This window comes from Microsporum canis, genomic scaffold (genome assembly GCF_000151145.1).
Source record: "Microsporum canis CBS 113480 supercont1.3 genomic scaffold, whole genome shotgun sequence".
NCBI lineage: Eukaryota > Fungi > Ascomycota > Eurotiomycetes > Onygenales > Arthrodermataceae > Microsporum > Microsporum canis.
The window spans coordinates 709,345-725,105 of NW_003299167.1; the positions used below are offsets into that span (position 1 = coordinate 709,345).

Genomic DNA, 15,761 nt, shown 5'->3' on the forward strand with positions numbered 1-15,761 from the left:
GGAAGTTCTTTTTTGTTTTGTTTTCTGAAATTCGTAAAACCATGGTAGAAGCCTGTTGCGAGATCCAGTATTATTCCTTCTAATCGGGATAAAAGTGGTTTGCAGATTAATCTGTTCTCAATTTCTCAGATTGAAACTGATTACAGTTGAACATTCCTTTCTGAACGGGGGAAATCTTTTTGCCTTTTTCTTCGAGCAAAAGGAACCCTCCATTCAATGCGCCAATCCCTCCGAACATCGTCAACCCTTTATCCCTCACGAAGCAGCGCGGACTTTAGATAGCGATTTTTGGACAGCAAAGCGAGCCTGAAGTAGTAGAAAACAATCAGCAATCGTGTCCCTTAAGATATTTCACCGGAGAGGCCCCCATATATGGTAATCTCTTGTCATATATATGTCATAAGATATAAAGGACGAACCTGTTTTCTCAGTCTCATGACCTTGAATCTCTCGAAGTCAGTCAAGTTGCGTCGTCGGTCTTGTTGTTCCTTCTTCTTAGCGTAGCCAGTCTGAGCCCATTTGGCGTCAATTTCACACTTCTCCCACAATTTCTTCATGGCTCCGGTTCTGGCACGTCGGGGAAGTTTCTCGAGGCAGAGAGATGTGAGAGTAACGTGGGCGAGAGGGATGGATTGACGTGGGACGACCTTGTCTTCATCGCCGGAAGGACCGTCGACCAAGACCTGTATATGAATATTCCGTTAGAAAACTCCATCCTCGTCGATTCCTTGCGCCAAAAAAAGTTCTGTCCCGGCCGGAGAGCGAGAAAAAAAAAGACATACGCGCTTGTGATCTATAATTTCAGAGATAGCAGCCAGCTTGTCCGCATGGGGGCCTCTCCGGATCAGCACGACTCTGCCGACCTCGACAAGCTTCCATGTCGAGGGCTTGATATCGATCTCTTGAGACATGGCGAAGGAAGTCCTGGTGCAATGATTAGCCGGTGGATTGGAATAGCGGCGCAAGAGAAGGAGGATGCTCACTGTCCACCGAAGGGGTGCTATAGAGGGTGGATGGGCGTTGGTCGTTGTTGTCGAGTTGAACTTGATATCGCGAATTTCAATGTGTCCAGCGTGCCTTTCGCCCACACAAAAAGTTGCCTCGCTTAGCCATTCCCGCTTAGTGGGTTTTGGACGCTTTGGGTTTAGCGCAGTTGCCGTCTTACATAAAGCGCTTTTCTTTCTTCAACCATCAACAAGTTTTTTTTTCTTCTCCTTCCTCGTTCTTTCGATGGTAGAGCCTCGCCTTGTAGACGGAGAGAGAGCAGAATCAGCTGTGGTGATACTAATGAATGATGGTAAGCCATATCATTTCTTTCCTTGTTTTACTCTGCTATGATGTGGTAATTTGCGGTTGATCCGGCTTTTGTGAATCTCCCGCCAGAGTATTCTCAAGCAACTGTCGGGGTGATATTTAATTTCTTACATATTCTGATTCTTTTATTTCATCCAATTGATGATGCTATGGTTCTTGTCTTGCTTGAGATGGGCTAACAGTTTGCTCAGACTACTAGGAACTATCCACAAGCTGTTAGCCGGCATGAAATGATATGAAGGGCTCCCATACACTAACCACCAGCACAGCCATCCGCATGGCTCTACCAACAAGGTAAACATCTGACCCTTCCAGCTTCCCCCTCTAGGTTTCCTGATGATATGTCTTCGCACAAGATAGTAGTTGATGCCTCAGGGCGGTGATATCACATTTTTCTACCAAGATCGCTGAAAACCACAAAGCTTGCAACTTGAATTTGGCCATTAGTTCTTACGCATTGTTCCATCACGCTAACAACTCACCAAATAATAGGTATACACATGTGAGCCCAGGGATCGGCTTTCGGTATGGAGAAGACTGGATGACTTGTCTATATGATCTATAGCTTGCAGTAATAAAAGAAATTTCGACAATTCTTGTTCCACTCTTGAATCGGCCATTAAAGATTATTTTTGACGGGATATGATTTAACAAACCATTAGCCAATCGTAATATAATGGTTGGCATCTTTGTTTATCGTCTTAATCTTTGATGTGCATAAATGCCCATTCTTTACGCCTTGGACGCCTTAAAGATAGGCGCAAGCAAACTCAACCGCCTCCCTCAACACTCCTTTGTCATCGATGTTCTGCATCTGTCCTACAGCTTACTATGTACAGGGTCCCTACCCATAGCCTCTCTGTATACAAGCTAGACATCCCTGCCTTCAGGCCGCCACAGAATTGGCGGTCAAAATGTAACCAGACAGACATGTGGGAAACTCCCAAACTTATCAACCGCCGTAAGCATCTGAGTTCTCCTGCTGAACGCTGGGCTTCAGAAAGAAGAGGTGCGAGCACCCCTCAGGCGGGTAGATCTCCGTTTTAAGCTAAATTTGCTAGGTTATGCCTGTGATTACTGGCCACTGGGAACATCGCAGTGCTACGTTGGGGAAGGCAGCGAGCTTATCAGACAAAAAGCAAAGAGAGCAGAAGTTATTAAAAGAAACGCTTGTTTCGTATTCTGTAGTTTGAGATACGACAGTTCTTGCGCACTTGGATTGAAATGGATAGCTCTGGGGCTGTGGCGCCAATGAGTATCAGAATACTGGATCCTAGCATATATATATATATATATCACACACAACTATATAGTATGTAGTTTTATCTTCCTCCTGCCAGTGACAGATACAAACAGGGCCGGTTGCTAGTTATATTTTATGGCTGTCCTCGTCGATGAGCAGCGGGCATGCGAATCATCTCTTACCAGAAGTCACGGAAAGAGATTGGCATGTCCACAAACGGCTGCATGAAGCAGACCACTTCTGCCCCATACATGCACCCGGAGTACATGCATGTACAGAGCGCCCTGACATGCGGGGATGCCCACAATTTGCATGCGATAAGTTGAGCGGAAGGCAGAACCGATACCGGGATCCCTGTCACCGTTGTCGTTACACGGTAGCTTTGACGAGCATGAGACGCCGAGGAGGTCATTGCTGAGGGTTAATACGAGCTCATATTGGGAACGATTGCAGCCACCGGGCGGTATCTAGAATTAGAATTGACTTGCTCACTATCCCTTAAGCTAGCAGTGGCTCTGACCCCATGGAAACTTCGGAAAGGGCCGTATTATCTTTGAATAAAAGTGACCATACTAGATACGTCTGGCTGCGAAGCTTGCCGTTGACAAAAAGAAACAATGACTCTAGACCGCGTACGGCATTCGCTACCTGACAATTCACTCTAAGGCTACTAGTTATCCGATGGATCCCAAACGCTGGGTATGGAAGTGCGACTGCTTGAAGAAACACACTACATTTCGTTCTTCGGTTAAATAACCCATCTTCACACAAACATCTAATGGATAGAGACGGGAGCCATGCCGTTATTGCTAAACATGCAAGACGTCACGGATGCTTCATGCCGGTTCGTACTCTAGAAATCAAGGGGAAGATATGTACCAAGGCACATATGCAAGTATATACAAATGTGTGCAGGCACAGACGGAAATGGAGGGTGCTCAACAGGGTGCACCCCTGAAACACACCCTAGGGACGAGTTCTATAGGCGTGGAGCATGGTGAGGGGGCCAATCTGTCATCATCTGCCTTGTCTGCCCTTTGCAGCTGTTTACCGCATTGGTGATATTTCCCAATGGCGCAACATCAGCTGCACTGCGCGGGTCCATTCAACTAGCAAGACGTTTGCAAGGTTCCCCATAGCTCCAGCATCTGGCGTGCAGCCACCCCACATTTCAGGTTTCGCTGCAGCTCCCCAAGCGTGCTTTGAGATCAATTGCCTGTTCAGGGGGGGAAATATCAGAAAAAGAAAACGAATCAACCGCACATGAACCCGTGATAATGAAAAGAATCACATGTTCATCTCTCCCCTGGACTCCGTATTAATGAAGAACCTACTGGTCTTGAATCTTTTGGAGGACTAGCCAGCAGTAATTCCAGCTCCTCAAGCTTGCCGGGTCATGGTTGACCAGAGCTTTAGCCTCGTCTAGACATTCTGAGCTAAACGGGTAGTCTTTGGTAAGGCTTCGCAGTTCGCTAAGGAGATTGTTTGAGTTGACATAGTGAAGCCATGCCGTGGCCAGAGGCTCGTAAATGTCGGGAGTGCCTAGCGGTACGAGGGCCTTTTCTGCCCGGCGTAACTCCATAAGAGTGTTAATTCGATGGGAGCGAAGGGAATGGATAAGTTGTTCCTTATCGTGCGGCATTGTGCGAAATGGGCTAATCATTTATAACTCAGGAGGGATATCAAAATGGCTCAAGGTAAAGCGTATGTCTCCTCGACCCGAAAGACAATAGACGGGACATAAAGAAGAGAAGGCCTTTATATAAACAAGCAGGCCGGCAGGTCATGAGACACAAGGAAGAGAAGATAGACGGCTGGGCCCCATGGACAGGCCATCCGGCAAGATATGAACCAAAAACAGAAGATGATGGAGGCCTTTGGTTCGAACCGTCCAGCCCATAGCGACTTGGCCAGCCGCAGAGCACTTAGATCGGCACTGCACTGCTGGAACCGAGGCAGTCCCATAAGATCAGCTAGGCGGTATATATGCCCACCGTGACTGGAAGTAGATTTCTTTTGCATAAGAAAAGAAACAGACTGTCGGCTGCAGTCAATTTCCGGCCGTAAACATTGATTTCATGGACCCTAGGCTTAAGTGATATATACTTAGGGAAGCTATCCCGCAAAGGCACATGCGGCACCGTGCTAAGTGCTCTAAGTCAGAAGCAGTACTCTTGTGTAGGCTGCTGTAGTAGACACGGAGTGAGTAAAGTATCAGCATGTTTTTTGTTTGTCCCATTTTTGTTTTTTATTTATTTATTTTTTGTTTTTTTTTTTTTTTTTTTCTCTGGGTTTTCTCTGATGACTCAGCAAAGGATAGATCAGATAAGATTGCCGATTTTACTAACCACAAGTAGACTAACGCAACTTAGTTTCGTATAATTTTTGAGTAATTCCTTCGGCTTCTTCAACTTCGACTCACGAGAAAACACCGTTTTTCACACATCCACCTGGCTCTGCTGCATTATACAATGTGCTCTGGATAAGTTCGGCCATGTAAATTGGTCTGGACCCGAAACGCCTTCAGGCGTTTTTGTTTTGAGTTAATGAGTGATCTCTTCAAAGCAAATACCGAGCACATCCCCGGCTTGTATTCTCCGCACCTGAAATTCGTCAGCCTATTACTATCAGTATGTCGAGCTTTCCATCACTAAAGGGCCGGCGAGCCTCCTCCACCACTCATTATCAGACATTCTCGACACCTCCACCAAAATCTGCTGGCCGCCCCCTTTCTGCGGAGTCTGCGTCTTCCAACCATTCTTCGTCTCACCACAACCCAAGTGAACGACTTGATGCTCCGACATCAACCCCAATACCGATTCAGCAGATGTCTGTGCTCGCATTCATCGCTCTATGTGAGCAGACCGCGCTTAATTCTATAAGCCCGTACCTGCCTGCCATGGCAGCCTCCTTTCCGGAGGTTGAAGCCCATGAAGTTGGGATTTATGTCGGCACAATTGCCTCAGCCTTTGCGCTCGCGCAATTCTCTACCAACTTCTTCTGGGGTTGGTTATCGGATCGTATTGGGAGAAAGCCGGTTATTTTATTAGGAACCATTCTCACTGCCATATGCTTTCTCGTCTTTGGCTTCTGCAAAACGCTGTGGCAGGCTATCGTCGTTCAACTCTTCATGGGTCTGGTGAACGGAAACCAAGGAGTGGTTTCCACGTGCTTGGGAGAGATAACGGATCGCAGCAATCAGTCGCGGGCTTTTACGTACCTTCCTGTGATCTACGGAATTGGAGGTATTACTGGCCCGATCTTAGGAGGGTTGCTGGTCCCAAAAGATCCAACTAGTCAAGGATACCCGTTCCTTGCCCCAAACCTTGTGTCTGCTGCTATTCTAATCGGGGATTTTATTGTCATATCAATATTCTTGGAAGAAAGCGTGGAAGGAGCGGAAATGCTACCTCGAATCTACAGAAAATTCCGGCATATATTTGCCTGGTTGTGGCAGTTTAACAGCTCGTCCAGACCAACCTATCTGCGCAATGACGCTGATGCGGATTACACGCGGCGCTCTATCCGCCATGGGAATCGGCATTACGGAGAATGTCTCGGTAGCGACGAAGATGACGACGATATGCCCGTCACCCCCCTTTTCCCTCACCAGTCCCATAACGAAGTCCTCAACCGTGACGAAATCTTCAATAGAGACATGATACTACTACTTCTCACTTATCTGATCTTTTCTCTATCTAATGTCTCATTTAACTCCCTATACCCTATCTTTGCGCAAGCCCCACCTCCTACCGGCCGACAGTTCAATCCAAAGGAGATTGGCATTTCCTTGGCCTTTGCAGGCATCGTCACGATCATTTTCCAAATATGTGTATTTGGAAGGCTTCGTGACAAGATGGGGAATAGGTGGTCTTATCGGGCTGGCCTAGTTGGCTTCGTTGCGTCGTTTATCCTGATGCCTTTCATTGGCTATAAGGATGGATCTAATGTGGACTTGGCGATATCAAACCAAAATGCCATGGTAGCTGTGGAAGTTTGTGTAGTGCTGCTGATCAAAACCGTTGCAACGGTCGGTGGTCTTACCAGCGCATTGCTATTGGTACTTGCCTCTTCTCCCTCTATCAATACTTTTGAGAGAAAAAGAATGTTTGTTACTAACATTTTAATTTTCAGATCACCAACTCAGCGCCAGACCACTCTGTACTTGGCTCTCTCAATGGGCTTGCTCAAACCCTCTCTGCTGCAGGGCGTGCTGTCGGACCATTTTTATCTGGGAGCCTTTTCTCTCTGGCTACAAAAGTACGGCCGAAAGGAGAAGCTCTCGCATTCGGTGTTTTTGGTGGAGTGGCCTTTGTTGGATTCCTCCTGAGCCTTGGTATTCGCTCTCGGAACCTCGAGGCCGAAGGCTGGGGAGATGAAGATGACGATTGTGGGAAATCAGACGATGAGGATGAAGTTTAGCGGTAAATAAAGATCGATATATACTACCTTGTCTTTGAATGGCGGATACTAAGTGGAGAAAACAGTGTGCTTTACATGCCTCAGGCTTGAACGACTTACGAGTTTCTTTCTCTTTTCATTTTGAACAAAAAAAAAAGTAATAGCGATTCACAGACGGCTATGCACAAAGAGACAGGTTATATATAAAAATGGTAGTGTTGCGTGTAGCAATACTACCACTACGTACATAGAAATGCTGACAGCCAAAAGAAAAAAAAGGATATCACTATCCTGGAAAATGTATAGAATTTATGATAGGATGGTCTTCATGAAATTATTAATCTTGCAAGAAGAAAGCCATGGAATACAGTAACCAAATAATAAATTCATTATCATTACTTCATGAGCAATCCAACGGCCCAGGGAACACTAAGCCCTCGTAGGTCGCCGTAATGCTGTCCAACACCCAGAAAGACAATAGGTATGCCAGTTGCATGTACCATGCTGACAAGGGTACCGACCATATCCCCAACCGTGTCGCATTTGCTGATGATAAAGCCGTCAAGACCTCTTCCGGCGCCAAAGGCCTGGTTGAAATTACGAGCTTGCATGACACTATCAGTGCCGACCAACGCTTCTCCAACCATTAGGATTTTATCCGGGTTAGCGAATTTGGCAAATTTCTCCAATGAAGACATTAGTCGCTGGTCGTTGTGCCGACGGCCGGCAGTGTCAATCAGAACGACGTCGAAATCGTTAGCAGCCGCGTAAGAGACTGCATCTTTGGCAACGTTAGCTGCGTCTTTCCCATAACCCTTTTCGTAAAGCTCTACGTGGCCGACGTTTTCTCTGGCGCTTAGTTCCTTGAGGTTTCGGGCATGGACACGGAGCTGCTCTACTGCGCCGGAACGGAAGGTGTCGCATGCTGCAATCAAGACCTTGTATTTGTTCTGGAGTAGGAAGAAGCATAACTTGCTCAGGTTGGTGGATTTGCCGACACCATTGACTCCCACGACCGAAATAACGTATGGTCTCCGTGGCTGTTGCTTGTTCGTCGGAGAAGTGACAACCTCAATTTCACGAAGGAGGTCGAGTGAGGAGGTAGGGGTGAGTATTTTGCGAAGAGACGATTCCATTCCAGCGCGAAGGGCAGAGTCAATGCTCTGGAAACTTGCTGTTTTCTTGCCCACCAGTTCCTTTTGGACTCCTTCGCATAGGCGGACGGCTGCCTCACGGGCAACATTTTTCTTCAACAGATGGTCTTCCATCGCCTTTAATGGTTTTACTAGGTCAGCCTCAGTCAACACCTTTCCACCGACAACATTACGGAACATGTTGCTGATTGCACCTAGGCTCGAGTTCACGACTCCAGAAGAGGCGCCGTTAGCCCTGGCTTTCTCCTCGTCTGCATTTTGAAGGATGGAATGGATTTCATCCCCTAGATCCTTTAGAACAAACTGTCCCTTCTGCGTCTTTGTTCCAAATGATTCGCTGTCAATAGCATCGACAGGCGCAGGAAGGACTTGAGGGGCTTCGGTATCGTTGGCAGAATAGTCCAGTATCTCGTCACTTTCCTCGTCCGCCATGCCATCAGGCCCCCATTTTCTCATCTTCTTACCCCCAGATTTGCCTTTAGTAGCCTTCTTTACCTTATCCTCAGCCCCAGAATTAGCGTTTGCGTTTACGGCCTTGCGAGCACGGCGGGAAATACGGCCACCGGGCCCAGATTTTGCGGTGATAACTTGGGAGCTCGGAGTTGCCGGTCGAGATGTTTCGGGAGTCTCAGACGGTGTGCTGTCATTTAGCACCTCCGTCGCCGGCGCAGCTTGACGCTGCACTATAAAACGGGCGTTAATAGCTGGTGGGTAGAGAGCTATAGCATGCAAAATGAGGTCTCACCCGTAAGAAGCCCAGGAACAGGTGGTGGTGGCGGCCCCCCTGTATCCGCCTTTGTAAGTGCGTCCCTTTTGCTCTCTACACCTAGCTGGCGCTTGTCATCTGCCAGAAGCTCGGTGGTCTGGTCAAGCTCTCTCAACTGTTGCTCGAAGTATTTGTCAAACGGGTAGTTGGCAACCCTGGACCGCGACCCTTTGAGCTGCTCCTTGTAAAGTCCCAGGAATATGGTCTTTATGTTTTCCAAAAGGTCATCAATCCAGGTCAGATGTAGGAGAGACTGATAGACAGCCTGAGCATCAAAAGTTAGCAACGGCTGACTCCGAAAAAAAATCCTTGATTGTTCCACTTACGACGAATATCAACCCGAATCCCTTTGCCTCTGTCCACTTCAGCGTGTATTGCTCCTTGTTATATCTCCTGGCGGAACGATCAACGCCTGAGTCCTGTAGGTGTGTTCTCTCTTCGATAAAGACATCCTTGATCAGGCTGTTGATTATATGGGTTCCAACCGGGGCATACGTCTTTGACCAGAGCACAACCCCAGACGTAGTTATGACCTCGAAAGTGTCCAGCATCCTGTCGGTTTATCTTTCTGCTGTCGCACTGCTTGACCTCGAGGATTAATCTTTTTCTTTATATAATTTTGATAACAACCGTCAGCCTATCAAGATAGCTTCACCACGTGACAAACCTTCTTACCAAACGTAAATAATGTTAAATGTTTACTTGGACAACTTGCTTGATGCGATGGAGAAAGATGGACGGAGTATTGTTATTATTCTTATGTTTAAAGCTGCAGCCTGTATATCCGTTAGTTATCTAAAAAGGCACACAGCCATAGCCGCAGCTGCAACATATGGTTAAAGAAGAGATTGAAATAAAAGAACGGAGTTAACTTCGCAGACTCCTGGCTGTGGCAATCATGTATAACTTCCTCAGGCTTCCGGGCTGATAAAAATGAAAGATGAATATGCAATATTATATTAATAGATGGGAAAAAGCAGACGAGCATCACGGCTTATGCGTGCTTCATCGGACTCAGAGGAGGTGCTTTGAGGGATGTCCCAGCCCAGACAGCCTGGTGGTACATCCCCAGTAGTTCCGGCGACCTGTCTCATCATCGTCCAGAGCGTGAAAAGAACGACATGGCTGCAACGCCTAACACTAAGGAGGAACAGGAAGTCAAGCGTAAGGAATGTATATATATATATATACATATATCTAAGAACTATACCAAGTTGCGTCATCCACTTTATCATAGATATAACCACGGAACTTCTCATCCATCTTCCATGGCTCGGCTTCTACCGGTTGGCTTATAGAGATACCGTCTATTATCCTATTCTTGATCATGTAAAGAATAAAAAAGTAATATAATTAGGTGATAAAAAAAAAACTCCCTGACGGGGAATCGAACCCCGGTCTCCCGCGCTTGTTAACTCTAAGCGAGAGCTTGACAAGCGGAAATCATGACCACTAGACCATCAAGGACTGTCTTTGGTGGGAGGCGACGGCCCGCAGTGGCTGATAAGGGCGAGCCGCCGAGGAAGAACTTCCGCGTCTATCGAGAAGTCGTTAAATAACATCCAGAATGCACCAGACATCAAGCTCGACCGGCAGCCATACCAGCATAGGTACATACATACTCTTATATACACGGCCTGCCATGCCAGCTTTCTAGCCACTCGACATACACCAGCCCTGCCTCTACAGAACGTATAGAGAAGACAGTCTTAGCCTGCGTCGGACAGCAAGGCCACCACACACACAATGCAGCGCTCCTCGTTTGCACCCCCTCCGGCCCAGTCGCCTCCCCTTCACCACCCCATCCCACAGCATGTTTCTACAGTTCCGATGATGCGGTCGCCGCCGCCGCCAGTCTCTCAGCAGTCACAGCACCAGCACCAGCACCAGCACCAGCAGCATGGATACAACAATCCCTACCAGCCAAACCCGGCCCAGGGAGGGCAGTTCGCCCCTGGGTTCGGTGGCTTCATGTCGGATCCAACTGCCCAGATGGGCTTCCAGGTCGGCAAGAGCGCCGTCATGGCCGGCCAGGAGTATATGGAGCAGAATGTAGGCATGACTCTACACTGGCTGTGCATTGTGTTTATAACTTCGGGTTCACTGACAGAGCATCCTAGTTAAACCGTTATGTGTCGATTCCCGCACTAAAACACTACTTTAACGTCTCCAATTCATACGTTCTCAAGAAGCTTGCTCTCGTCCTGTTTCCCTGGAGGCATAAGCCGTGGTTCCGCCAGCAGGGCCGCATGGCTGGTGCGGCGTCGGCAAGCGGCCAGATCAGCCAGGCTCAGTACACCTCCATGTATCTCCCCCCTCGCGACGACGTCAACTCGCCCGACATGTACATTCCCGCAATGGCTCTCGTCACGTATATCCTGCTTTCGGCGGTTCTGGCTGGTCTGCGGGGGAATTTCCACCCAGAGATACTGCGCTCGATAACGTTCATTGCTCTGGCAGTGGTGATATTTGAAATTGTCTGCCTCAAGGTGGCCATGTATATTCTCAACATCAACAACGACTCCCAGCTGCTCGACTTGGTGGCCTACTCGGGATACAAGTTTGTCGGCATCATCGCCACCCTGGGCGTGTCCGAGATACTGACGCCCGGACAAGGCACTGGAGGTTGGGTCGGCTGGACGGTCTTCATCTATACTTTCCTTGCCAACTCCTTCTTCTTGGTTAGTAGCCGGAGCGTTATAAAAGAGAGAAGCCAACGTGCTGACGATATGTCTATCTAGCTCCGCTCGCTAAAGTACGTCCTCCTACCGGACTCGTCCACGGACGCAGCCATGCGAGGCGGCACCATGCCGACCGTGGCCCGTTCCCAGCGCAACAGACGCACCCAGTTCCTCTTCATCTACTCGTACATGATCCAGTTTGTGTTCATGTGGATTCTCAGCAGACAGGGGCCCGTCCCTTCTGCCGCCACCTCCCCAAAGCCTCCCACCCCGGGGACCCTGTCATGATCGGGTTGACTCGTAAACATATAGAATGATACTTAGCCATCTTCCCTCTTGAGAAAAACCACCGTCTCATAAAAGCATCTGTTGGCGGTTTCTGGACCTATAGACCTCTTAATGATAGAATGACCATAAATCTTACCAATTATAATGTGCTCATCTCCTCCCGACACCCACGGCTACGCTATAAAGCCTCTCCCGGCTTAGCTAACTCCAACAAAGGCGTTGTGGCAGAGTGGTCTAATGCGATTGACTAGAATTTCTCTGAAACAGATAATCAATTCCCTTCGGGGGCGACGGTTCGAATCCGTCCGACGTCGGCCTTTCTTTTTTTTTTTCCCACCCTCACGTTAATACCATCCTTATTGGTGATGCTTATGTTTATTTTTTTACTTCACATTAAATTCTTTATTTATACGTTGTATTACCCATTGTATTATATAGGTAGCTGGTATGGGAGCGTCTGGCTCGTCATGGTGCATGAAAAGCAGGCAAACTCAGAGGTTGATACACCAGCACAGCCTAGAAAACCACCCTCGACATACCCCGGAGTGGCCGGAATCCTCAAGGATACGGGAAGACAGAGCTTGTTTTCTTGCTTGCTTGCCAATCGTATTATCATGTTATACTGCAACCATCATGGTTATCCTCATATCCTGTTTGCAACAATGCGGGTGTGGGTAGCACCAACGTCATATCCATGCCACCATTGCCTGCCAAACAAACCTCCCCCAGGGTTCCGTCCAAGGTCAAATGGTTTGGACTGGATCTATGGATGGCCAGTCAGATCAAGTGGATTAAGCAGCAATGGCTTTGTCTTTTATTCAATTAATAATGGTTGTAGCCGGTCAGCTCATTCAGCCCGATAGAGCTCTGGGACAACTACCAACCACCCTTTGAATGCTGCGTTGGTCTACCACGGATACCTGAATAGTTCTACGCATACGTTCACTATGTCGACTGTTGGAGAAGGCATACGCAAGGTGCAGGAGACCCTTCAGGGCCTATATCCTCACGACAAGAAGCTGGCGGACGTCGCAAAGGATACGTGTGATATCCATACTGCAGGCTCCATCACCACCGACCATGGCACCAAGGTCGAAAATACGGACGAGTGGCTGAGGGCTTCTGATAGCTCTCACTCCGGCCCGTCTATGCTGGAGGATCAGATCGCTCGAGAGAAGGTCTGCTCGTCTCTTCTGCTCCTTATTATCACAAAGCTTACGGTTGCAATCCTAGATTCACCGGTTTGATCACGAACGGATTCCAGAACGAGTCGTTCATGCTCGTGGGACTGGTGCGTTTGGCCATTTTAAGCTCTTTGAGAGTGCTGCGGACGTCACTTCGGCGGGCGTTCTGACGGATACGTCTCGCACGACGCCCGTGTTTGTTCGCTTTTCTACCGTCCAGGGAAGCAAAGGGAGTGCAGACACTGTTCGAGATGTCCGTGGCTTTGCCGTCAAGTTCTATACTGAGGAAGGAAACTGGGATCTGGTGGGAAATAACATTCCCGTCTTCTTCATCCAGGATGCCATCAAGTTCCCAGACTTTGGTATGTACCCACTGTTTATCTCCTTATACTTTAGATCAATCATGGACTAACGGCCATTGTATAGTGCATGCTGTCAAGCCGGAACCTCACAATGAGGTCCCCCAGGGCCAAACTGCCCACAACAACTTCTGGGACTTTGTCTATCTCCATCCAGAGGCAACTCACATGTTCATGTGGGCCATGTCTGATCGAGCAATCCCACGATCATACCGTATGATGCAAGGATTCGGAGTCAACACCTTCGTTCTCGTCAACAAGGATGGAAAACGCCATTTCGTAAAGTTCCACTGGACCCCGGAGCTTGGTGTCCATTCACTTGTCTGGGATGAGGCTCTTAAGATAGGAGGCCAAGATCCCGACTTCCACAGAAAGGACTTGATGGAAGCTATTGACAACAAGGCTTATCCCAAATGGAAGCTGGGGATTCAAGTCATCCCTGACGATAAGGAGCATGATTTCGAGTTTGATATCCTTGATGCAACTAAGATCTGGCCCGAGGACTTGGTGCCGGTCAGGTACATCGGTGAGATGGAGCTAAACCGTAATATTGACGAATTCTTCCCTCAGACAGAGCAAGTGGCCTTCTGCACCAGCCACATTGTTCCCGGTATCGATTTCTCAAACGATCCTCTCCTCCAAGGCAGAAACTTTTCTTACTTTGACACCCAACTCTCTCGCCTGGGAACCAACTGGGAGGAGCTCCCCATCAATCGCCCAGTCTGCCCCGTGATGAACCATAACCGCGACGGACAAATGCGCCACAAGATCACTCAGGGAACCGTCAATTACTGGCCGAACAGATTCGATGCATGCCCTCCTGCAAAGCCCGGGGAGGGATTCCACTCCTTCCCTGAGAAGATAATGAATATCAAACAGCGAACTTTGAGCAAGAAGTTCCGTGAGCATATCAACCAAGCTCAGCTGTTCTACAACTCACTCACCCCTTACGAGAAGAAGCATGTTCAAAATGCTCTTGCATTTGAATTGGATCACTGTGACGATCCAACCGTCTACACTCGAGTAGTCCAGCGTCTGGCCGAGATTGACCTCCCTCTCGCAAAGGCCGTTGCGCCTCTTGTCGGAGCAGAAACGCCCGAATCGTCACCTCGTCCAAACCAGGGCTTGAAGACAATCAACCTGAGCCAGGCAGAGATCAACGAGAAACACCCCCAGGCTGGCGGTGGAACTCCGACCATCAAATCCCGTCGTATTGCTATTCTAATTGGAGATGGCTATGACCCAGTCGCCTTCATCTCTGCCAAAACAGCAATCAAAGCAGCCGGAGCTCTACCCTTTGTCATTGGAACTAAGCGCCAGCCTATCTTCGCCGCACACCAGCATAAGGAGACCGACAAGGGCATCATTCCTGACCATCAGTATGACGGTGCGCGCTCCACCTTGTTCGACGCCGTTTTCATCCCAGGAGGCGAACATATCCGCATCCTGAGCAAGATAGGCCAGATTCGATACTGGATCGCAGAATCATTCGGCCATTTGAAGACCATCGGCGCCACGGGTGATGCGGTCAATCTTGTCGCTCAGGTGTTAGGTAATGATGTGCCGCAGCTTGAATTTGCGGATTCGTCCTCTGCTGGAGTTGTGGAGAGCTACGGCGTAGTTACCAGCTGTAAGCTGCATGAGCCTGAGAGCTTGACGGAGGGAATCAAAATCTTCAAGGACGCCGGTGATTTCTTGGGGAAGTTCTTCTATCATATCTCGCGCCATAGGAATTATGAGAGGGAGCTTGATGGACTGGCTGCTTCGCTTGCTTGGTAGAGTAGTAGCCTTTGATGAACGAGGTCTGGAAATTGACGGCTGAAATTGTTCGAATTAATGTTGTAGTTTAATAATTTAGGATAACTACTTTGTTCCAAATAATATGAAGTTGGTGATTTTTAACGGAAACCTTTACCGCATAGAAATATAAGCCATTGCGAGCGTAATAATATATTATCATTAATTATTCATTTCTTATTCTTTAGGAGTGATGATAAGCTGTTTGAATATATATAGAAAACACAGGTCATTATACAATTGTAGGTGGTGGTGAGCCTAAGGGTCACCTATGCTCCATCCTATTATTCCCCAGGGGCATTGAAACGAGAGACCAGACAAAGGAAAGGGTATAACGCTATAGTGAAACAATCATTGTAAAAGAAATAACTCCTTTCTGGGTATAAAGAGAGACGAGAGTATATGAAACTCAATCAGTCGGACAAAAGAATATTGTAAATATGGAATAGAAGTGCACACACACGTATATGTATGCTTTGCGAGGTAATATGGCGGTACAGCCAGCTGTTATGGTCTTATATATGCCATTCCTTCTGTATGGAACGGCTAGCAGACATGATAGGAATGGATATAA

The 15,761-nt window shown here is 48.0% G+C and overlaps 7 protein-coding genes and 2 non-coding genes across 9 annotated transcripts; 4 read left to right on the forward strand and 5 right to left on the reverse strand.

Moving 5' to 3' along the window:
• Positions 1 to 205: 205 nt before the first annotated feature.
• MCYG_03109 (60S ribosomal protein L14) lies at positions 206 to 920 on the reverse strand (the record flags this gene model as incomplete). Its single annotated transcript, XM_002847557.1, has 3 exons — positions 206 to 306; positions 420 to 683; positions 783 to 920. 3 exons carry the CDS (start codon positions 909 to 911, stop codon positions 256 to 258), a joined length of 444 nt encoding a protein of 147 aa, XP_002847603.1.
• Positions 921 to 3,604: 2,684 nt separating this feature from the next.
• Positions 3,605 to 4,199, reverse strand: MCYG_03110 (conserved hypothetical protein; the record flags this gene model as incomplete). Its single annotated transcript, XM_002847558.1, has 2 exons — positions 3,605 to 3,773; positions 3,892 to 4,199. The coding sequence occupies 2 exons, from the start codon at positions 4,197 to 4,199 to the stop codon at positions 3,605 to 3,607; spliced, it is 477 nt and encodes a 158-aa protein (XP_002847604.1).
• Positions 4,200 to 5,189: 990 nt separating this feature from the next.
• Positions 5,190 to 6,979, forward strand: MCYG_03111 (conserved hypothetical protein; the record flags this gene model as incomplete). Its single annotated transcript, XM_002847559.1, has 2 exons — positions 5,190 to 6,617; positions 6,692 to 6,979. The coding sequence occupies 2 exons, from the start codon at positions 5,190 to 5,192 to the stop codon at positions 6,977 to 6,979; spliced, it is 1,716 nt and encodes a 571-aa protein (XP_002847605.1).
• A 374-nt stretch (positions 6,980 to 7,353) lies between these two features.
• On the reverse strand, positions 7,354 to 9,429 carry MCYG_03112 (signal recognition particle receptor subunit alpha; the record flags this gene model as incomplete). The annotated part of the gene is made up of 3 exons (XM_002847560.1): positions 7,354 to 8,795; positions 8,858 to 9,131; positions 9,205 to 9,429. The coding sequence occupies 3 exons, from the start codon at positions 9,427 to 9,429 to the stop codon at positions 7,354 to 7,356; spliced, it is 1,941 nt and encodes a 646-aa protein (XP_002847606.1).
• A 408-nt stretch (positions 9,430 to 9,837) lies between these two features.
• Positions 9,838 to 10,207, reverse strand: MCYG_03113 (uncharacterized protein; the record flags this gene model as incomplete). The annotated part of the gene is made up of 2 exons (XM_002847561.1): positions 9,838 to 10,018; positions 10,089 to 10,207. 2 exons carry the CDS (start codon positions 10,205 to 10,207, stop codon positions 9,838 to 9,840), a joined length of 300 nt encoding a protein of 99 aa, XP_002847607.1.
• A 43-nt stretch (positions 10,208 to 10,250) lies between these two features.
• Positions 10,251 to 10,345, reverse strand: MCYG_10531. The gene has a single exon. It is a non-coding gene; the product is annotated as a tRNA-Asp (tRNA).
• A 279-nt stretch (positions 10,346 to 10,624) lies between these two features.
• On the forward strand, positions 10,625 to 11,847 carry MCYG_03114 (protein transport protein yif1; the record flags this gene model as incomplete). The annotated part of the gene is made up of 3 exons (XM_002847562.1): positions 10,625 to 10,930; positions 10,999 to 11,559; positions 11,620 to 11,847. 3 exons carry the CDS (start codon positions 10,625 to 10,627, stop codon positions 11,845 to 11,847), a joined length of 1,095 nt encoding a protein of 364 aa, XP_002847608.1.
• Positions 11,848 to 12,062: 215 nt separating this feature from the next.
• MCYG_10532 lies at positions 12,063 to 12,161 on the forward strand. The gene has a single exon. It is a non-coding gene; the product is annotated as a tRNA-Ser (tRNA).
• A 633-nt stretch (positions 12,162 to 12,794) lies between these two features.
• Positions 12,795 to 15,169, forward strand: MCYG_03115 (catalase isozyme A; the record flags this gene model as incomplete). Its single annotated transcript, XM_002847563.1, has 3 exons — positions 12,795 to 13,025; positions 13,081 to 13,393; positions 13,458 to 15,169. 3 exons carry the CDS (start codon positions 12,795 to 12,797, stop codon positions 15,167 to 15,169), a joined length of 2,256 nt encoding a protein of 751 aa, XP_002847609.1.
• Between the last annotated feature and the right edge of the window lie 592 nt (positions 15,170 to 15,761).